This window comes from Limulus polyphemus, unplaced genomic scaffold, assembly GCF_000517525.1.
Source record: "Limulus polyphemus unplaced genomic scaffold, Limulus_polyphemus-2.1.2 Scaffold5424, whole genome shotgun sequence".
NCBI lineage: Eukaryota > Metazoa > Arthropoda > Merostomata > Xiphosura > Limulidae > Limulus > Limulus polyphemus.
The window spans coordinates 42389-50312 of NW_013671034.1; the positions used below are offsets into that span (position 1 = coordinate 42389).

Below are 7924 nucleotides of genomic sequence, written 5' to 3' on the forward strand. Positions count from 1 at the left end.
GTTTTCAATGGTATCAATCTACGGACAAAAGGTAACTTTGATACACAGAATCCCATTACAACATCATATTGGCTGTGGTTACCTCAAAAACCTATCAGTTTTCAATGGTATCAATCTACGGACAAAAGGTAACTTTGATACACAGAATCCCATTACAACATCATATTGGCTGTGGTTACCTCAAAACCTATCAGTTTTCAATGGTATCAATCTCCGGACAAAAGGTAACTTTGATACACAGAATCCCATTACAACATCATATTGGCTGTGGTCACCATGCGAGTTATTCATTTGCATATTCAAAACAAAGTTAATATTATAAAATACTCAACCCACTGTATACTTTTAGTTTCAGTTAAATCTCAAAACAACAACTTGGATGTTTTTGTTTTACATTTGTAATTCCATCCTTTGCTGATACTTCAGAATTTAACTTCATCAATTTTTTCATAAGGTTAGAAACTATTAGTTTGTCAACAGTTTTTAAATTGAACACTAGAAGATTAAAGTCAAAGTTAAAATTGTCACGTTAATGTTCTCACGGAATAACTTCCAACTTCCATTTAATACGGCCACAGTTAACCTCGTTCGTCATCCATGAAACACTTGTATCAATAGCGATAAACCTCACAACAACAGTATACTTGCTGGTTAGTACAATTTAAACTTTGGTAATATTCTTCTAATTATTACATCAAGTATGATGAAGTATAAGATTTGTACCGATGAAATTTCCCTAAGTGAAAAAGTTATGTACATATCCTCATGTTAGTATTATGTATTCAAAAGTATTAAAATAAACATTACTGTAATTCATCAGTCTGTGTTTGCTATATTTAATTAAAACCTTCAAAAATTATTATTTCTTAAATAATTGAACCATTTACAAAATTTTACTATGTTCTGTTTGTGAACATTCATGTAACATCAAAATGTTGAATTGGTTCTTTAGTACATCTGCCCCTCCTCGCTCACATCAAAATCCTGATACACACAATTAGCCTCGAGTGAAATGATTTTTATATTCTTAATTGTGGACAGTTATGTAATAATATGACAATTCGAGAGCATCTGCCTTAATTTACTAGATCTGTTCATATGTGGTTTGGTGATATATATATGTGTTTGTCTTTCCTAAAAATTTCAATAATAACTAAAGCCAGTGTTGTTCAAAGGTCGTCTGGGTACCAATACCGTTTTAATGAAGTTCAAACCAACAACATAATGACTACATTTGTGTAATTTTAAATTTAAAATCATTTTAATTTCATTAAAATAATTATAAACATATTTAACTATTAAATTTCATTGAGTATGACAAACAATTATTGGAAAATAAAGCAATTCTCGCCCATAATATTAATAAATAATACTAAATTTCGTGGTTATTTCTGTGATGCTAGAATGTGATTTATACACTATCACATTAATCTAAACTGCAGTGAAAACAAAAGCTAATATAAATTTATTTCCCCTTAACTTGATTCTCCAATCTAGCTAGTTTTTACCTATTCAAACTTTGCTTTAAGCCATTTCAATATGAATCTTAATTTATCAGACTTCCATATAGATGCACCACAGTCAAGCAACGTAAATCAGGTCTTGCACTAATTTTGCGTCAAGATTTAATAGAGCAGCCATTTTGAATTCTTTAAGTGAACGAAGGAAATAAGGTAATATGCGCGAAATTCTTTTGTGTGCAACAAATTTTCGGCTTATTTTGGTTAATCTTAGTAGACTTGTTCGAATTTATAGACTACGATAAAAGTGGGGAGATAAAATGCAAACCTCAAGCGTTTCGTTTCACACCCATCAAATTTGTTTAAGAGAGCTAACAGTTTTCTTAACCAGATAGAAATGTATGGTAACTGTTCATCCATGTTAAAGGAAGACTTGACTTTTCTCAATATGTACAAGAGGGAATTATTACATGGTAGAAAGTCTGGTTATTTTATACTGCTATTCTTTTCTCCTCTACAATTTGTTTCAGTAAGCATCTGACTCCCTGATTTCTATGAAAGTAGACAACTGCACAATAAAAAAATTTATATTAAAAATCTGGGTTTAGGATAGAACGTGTAAATATTTGTACCAAAAAAAACATCAGGCATCTATAGAGACGTACACTTCGATTACCAGATGTAAACATCAGGCATCTATAGAGACGTACACGTCGATTACCAGATGTAAACATCGGGCATCTATAGAGACGTACACGTCGATTACCAGATCTGACGTGTACGTCTCTATAGATGCCTGATGTTTACATCTGGTAATCGACGTGTACGTCTCTATAGATGCCTGATGTTTACATCTGGTAATCGACGTGTACGTCTCTTTAGATGCCCAATGTTTACATCTGGTAATCGACGTGTACATCTCTATAGATGCCTGATGTTTACATCTGGTAATTGACGTGTACGTCTCTATAGATGCCTGATGTTTACATCTGGTAATTGACGTGTACGTCTCTATAGATGTCTGATGTTTACATCTGGTAATCGACGTGTACGTCTCTATAGATGCCTGATGTTTACATCTGGTAATCGACGTGTACGTCTCTTTTAGATGCCTGATGTTTACATCTGGTAATCGACGTGTACGTCTCTATAGATGCCTGATGTTTACATCTGGTAATCGACGTGTACGTCTCTATAGATGCCTGATGTTTAATTACCAGATGTAAACATCAGGCATCTATAGAGACGTACACGTCGATTACCAGATGTGAGAAAACTACTTAATTCTGTCACTTATTATTCACTTTATGCCTTAATTTGTAACTTTTTTTACATTAACCGTAACTTTAGATTAGGTTAGGTTTACTCTCTGTACAGGTGATACACCATGACGTATCTGCCTCATTCGTATCGCTATTTTGACACAAATGTAAACCATAACACGTTTGTTGAATTTTGTGCAAAGGTATTGAGGAATATGAAACGTAGCTAGTCAACACTGCCTATTGTCTACTCTTGTAAGACAGATAATGTAATCTGAACATCACTCCTACAAAGTTTCCACAGCTCCAAAATGTGGAGCTCAATGTTTTTTTTATTTGTTCTTGTGGTAACACAGCACAAATAACAGATCCACAGACCAGCACACACTATCCACTACACTGCATTCCATTGACTTACATAAATGAATGTTTGATAACCAGAAGAGATGATGACACAGTAAAATTATTTTAAAAGTTTAAATTATACGAATGGGAAAATAGAGCCGTACGATCTAAAGAACTCATAGTTCCAGCTTTAGAAGTAGACAGAACAGCTGGTACTTCTACATCTTCAATGAGTTGTATATGATCTGATAGTGTAAAGATAAAATAATTACTAAAAACCATCACATAAAAAGTATTAATTTCTATTGGTACCTGTAAGATCTAATATCTATCTAACATTTGACTATTTTACGAAGAAAGATCAGTATAAAAAAACCATAGAACTATGTCTTGTCTTACCTAACACTCCTTTTTTAGTTGATATATATATATATATATAGTATTATAAAAGTTCCTGTGCTGATATTTTGTGTTTATCTAATTTTCTTGTGTTGTGGAAACAAAAAATATGTCAATAATACAACTTTCATGCAATGCATAAAACACCAGTAGTGTCAACAATACTAAACTTTCTCGTTTTTGTTAGGTAATGAACAAATAACTCTAAATCAACAATGTCAACAATACTAAACTTTCTCGTTTTTGTTGGGTAATGAACAAATAACTCTAAATCAACAATGTTATACTAATTTTTGTTTAAAAATAAAGAAAATGTACAGTTTAATTTGTCATTAAGAGCAGAAATAGTGTAAGCGTCAATTAAACATTACTTATTCACTTTAGTGATACGAAGAACAATAAAACCATACGTGAACAACTCCAAAGTTTGTTACTTTTTTTAAAAAAGAACACTAGGAACACTGATTTATTTTTACTGGATATATCACAAATAAAAATTGGAAACCTTTATTTACAATTGCTAAAACTGAGAACAAGTAAGTTATTACAAGCATGATGGCTTGTTAGAAGTTATTTACAAAATGTCTAAAAAATGCACTTTCTGCTGTGCACTCGTGTAAAGAGAAAATAATTAATTTAATTTCTTTCAGTTATTTGAACCACTGTAAATAAAAGCAGTACTAAGAGTTGATAGTAGTACATCTATGTGGTGCAAAAGTCAACTCGTGTGTCAAAATTTTACCCACTTGCGACAAACGTTAAAATTCTAGTGAACAATACCATTAATGAGAAAAGTAGTAGCATACCGAGTTAACAGTACATTAATAAAGATATTTCTGTTTTGGTGTATTAAAACCATTTACTGGTATTTCAATGAGTTAATTCACTGCTTTGTTTACAAAATTTGTTTAGTGAACAATACCATTAATGAGAAAAGTAGTAGCATACCGAGTTAACAGTACATTAATAAAGATATTTCTGTTTTGGTGTATTAAAACCATTTACTGGTATTTCAATGAGTTAATTCACTGCTTTGTTTACAGATTAGCTACTCAATAAAATAAGGGTTATATATGATAAATTGTATGCAGGACTGATTTTAATGACATGTTAAATAACATACCTGTGATGGAAAATAATACATACTCATTTATAAAGCATGTTGTCAGTGTTATGTTCATTATTAATATACCATCTGTGGGTTATATATGATAAATTGTATGCAGGACTGATTTTAATGACATGTTAAATAACGTACCTGTGATGGAAAATAATACATACTCGTTTATAAAGCATGTTGTCAGTGTTATGTTCATTATTAATATACCATCTGTTACAGATTCATTCATTAGAAATATGTGAATAAAGAGTGATAAACTAGTCTTTCCACAAAGTGACTGTAAATTCTGTGTGTGTGTGCAACACGCTTACCAGAAACAATCGGTAAGGCAACAGCCAAACATGCTAGTCTTTCACTGTAAGTACTAGTGATAAACTAGTCTTTCCACAAAGTGACTGTAAATTCTGTGTGTGTGTGTGCAACACGCTTACCAGAAACAATCAGTAAGGCAACAGCCAAACATGCTAGTCTCTCACTGTAAGTACTAGTGATAAACTAGTCTTTCCACAAAGTGACTGTAAATTCTGTGTGTGTGTGCAACACGCTTACCAGAAACAATCGGTAAGGCAACAGCCAAACATGCTAGTCTCTCACTGTAAGTACTAGTGATAAACTAGTCTTTCCACAAAGTGACTGTAAATTCTGTGTGTGTGTGCAACACGCTTACCAGAAACAATCGGTAAGGCAACAGCCAAACATGCTAGTCTCTCACTGTAAGTACTATCAGAAGTATTAATGTATCTTCTGTTAAGATGTTCAGTTACAACATCTGAAGCTGTTGAGATAAAAGTAGTGCCCACACGTGTCCGTGTGATAACATACCATACAAATGAAGAATAGGAAATAGAAGAATAGGAAAGAATAGGAATAGGACTTAGATTTAAGTCAAGGCCACGTACAATTTTTAGGTTTAAATGTCTACAAACAGAATGAGCCACGGGGCTTCAAACTTAAAGACTATCTCTTATCAGAGCCATTTTTACCTGAATGCTGAGTTTCATGCCCTTTCTGTTTCATGTAACACACTGAACACAGATAGCTGGTTTTAGCTGTGCCATACATAGAACATCCAGGGTTTACGCAGAGGAAGGAAGCAACATCTACATCGGGAAGCTCGACGTCTGGCAAATCAGTTGACTTGTGTTCCTCTTCCTGCAAAAACCGTGCTCTGGCAGAGTTCAAGTAGTTACGGATCATCTCCTCCTGATATTCATGTTGGACGTCCGTGTGAAGGACAGCAGCAAGAATGAAGTTGCTCCTGTCCAGTGTCTTGCCATCCAAGTCGGTTGAGATTGTTTGGGAACTACACGAAGGACTCTTTACCAAAGAAGCAGCCACACCGGTTTTATCTGTTGCACCTTTAAATGATCCACTCTTTCGAGAAATGCCGCCAAAATTTTTCTTAAACTTTTTGCTCATGCTTCTACCCAACTGTTTGGCAACAGTTTGCAAATGTTTAGCAGCTTTGACTTTATGCTGGGATGAATTACTACTTGAATCAGTTAATGTGTCATCAGATTCAGAACTACCATAAGGGGGTTTCTGATTGTCTTCACAAAATCCATTAATTACATTAGCACTTTCAGTTTGCTTTTGTTCATGCTGAGATTGTACCTGAACTAATGAGAGAGGAATATCGATAATGTCCAAATACATACTGAGTAAAGTGACCTTGTCCTTGTCTGTTAGGGTGAATTTTGATATGATCCATGGATCATTCTCATCACTACCCCATTTGACCTCTACCCCTGGGTCTACAGCAAACTGAATAGGAAGGAGAGTGTAATGAGAATCAGTCAATGGGATGACAGCTGTGAGAAAAAAAAAGAAATATTAATACAATAATGTCGTGTTTAAAAAAACATTTCAAGGAAGGTAATTATTATTAATAAAAAAATGTTTGTTGAATTTTACAAAAAAGTTACATGAAGACTATCTATACTAGCCAGCCATTAATTTTTAAGAGATAGACTAGAGGGAAGGCAGGTAAGTCAACACCACCCACTGCCAACTCTTGTCAGACCAAATAGTGGGATTTGATCATTGCTCTTTTAACACACTCACAGCCCCAAAGTGTACAGTGCATTTTTTTTGCTGATAACAGGATGCAATTCATGGATCCTAAAATCCACAGTCCGACACGTTAGACACTGGGCTAGCTTTTTATGCGTATAATAAATCCACAGTCCAACACGTTAGACACTGGGCTAGCTTTTTATGATTATAATAAATCCACTGTCCGACACGTTAGACACTGGGCTAGCTTTTTTATGAGTATAATAAATCCACAGTCCGACACGTTAGACACTGGGCTAGCTTTTTATGAGTATAATAAATCCACAGTCCGACACATTAGACACTGGGCTAGCTTTTTATGAGTATAATAAATCCACAGTCTGACACATTAGATACTGGGCTAGCTTTTTATGAGTATAATAAATCCACAGTCTGACACGTTAGATACTGGGCTAGCTTTTTATGAGTATAATAAATCCACAGTCCGACACGTTAGACACTGAGCTAGCTTTTTATGAGTATAATAAATTAAAACTATATAATATTCAAGAAATGACTTTGGAAGAAACCTACCCGGTATCCTTAATTTCTTTTCGGCACGTGTTTCTGTTTCCATGGCAACCAAGGCAGAGAAATGTGCAGCATCGTAGGTCAGACAGAGCGGAGACTTGTCACAGTCGGCCGCCGACTGTTCTAGTGGAAGATAAATCCCACCGAAGGAGATGGGTGCAAAAGGTTCTCCGGTCGCATCTTTCAGCATCGTGTCCGATATCACAATGACTGCTCTCCGCAAGACATGAGCTAATGCAAAGATGTGTATCTCTTCTAAGCTTTCATAGATGTGGGATGAAACTTCCTCTTCTGGCACAATGTCCAAGATGCTGAATACACACAAATTAAAAATAAACTTCGCAAACAATTAGTAACTGCTGCAGGACAAAAAAATATCATGTACCGTTACACAAAAAACAATGTTCACTTTAAGTACACTGACTTCACATAATTAATGATGTAACTGCTGCAGGACGAAAAAATATCCTGTACCGTTACAAAAAACAATGTTCACTTTAAGTACACTGACTTCACATAATTAATGATGTAACTGTTGCAGGACGAAAAAATATCCTGTACCGTTACAAAGAAACAATGTTCACTTTAAGTACACTGACTTCACATAATTAATGATGTAACTGCTGCAGGATTAAAAAATATCCTGTACCGTTACAAAGAAACAATGTTCACTTTAAGTACACTGACTTCACATAATTAATGACGTAACTTCTGCGGGATTAAAAAATATCCTGTACCGTTACAAAAAAACA

General features: G+C 34.3%; 1 protein-coding gene across 3 annotated transcripts in view; it reads right to left on the reverse strand.

The window, feature by feature from the left end:
• Positions 1 to 7924, reverse strand: part of LOC106472567 (OTU domain-containing protein 7B-like) — a 33820-nt gene that overhangs the window by 14187 nt on the left and 11709 nt on the right. Inside the window, exons 7-9 of one of the 3 annotated variants that reach the window (XM_022401125.1) lie at positions 7176 to 7483; positions 5570 to 6397; positions 3039 to 3312 (exon numbers count right to left, since the gene is read on the reverse strand). In XM_022401125.1, coding sequence (XP_022256833.1) covers positions 3191 to 3312; positions 5570 to 6397; positions 7176 to 7483 — 1258 coding nt within the window. In that variant the 3' untranslated portion in view covers positions 3039 to 3190. Of the gene's footprint in view, positions 1 to 3038; positions 3316 to 5569; positions 6398 to 7175; positions 7484 to 7924 lie in introns of those variants that run through there. The other 2 variants (XM_013933221.2, XM_022401126.1) reach the window with 2 other exon arrangements.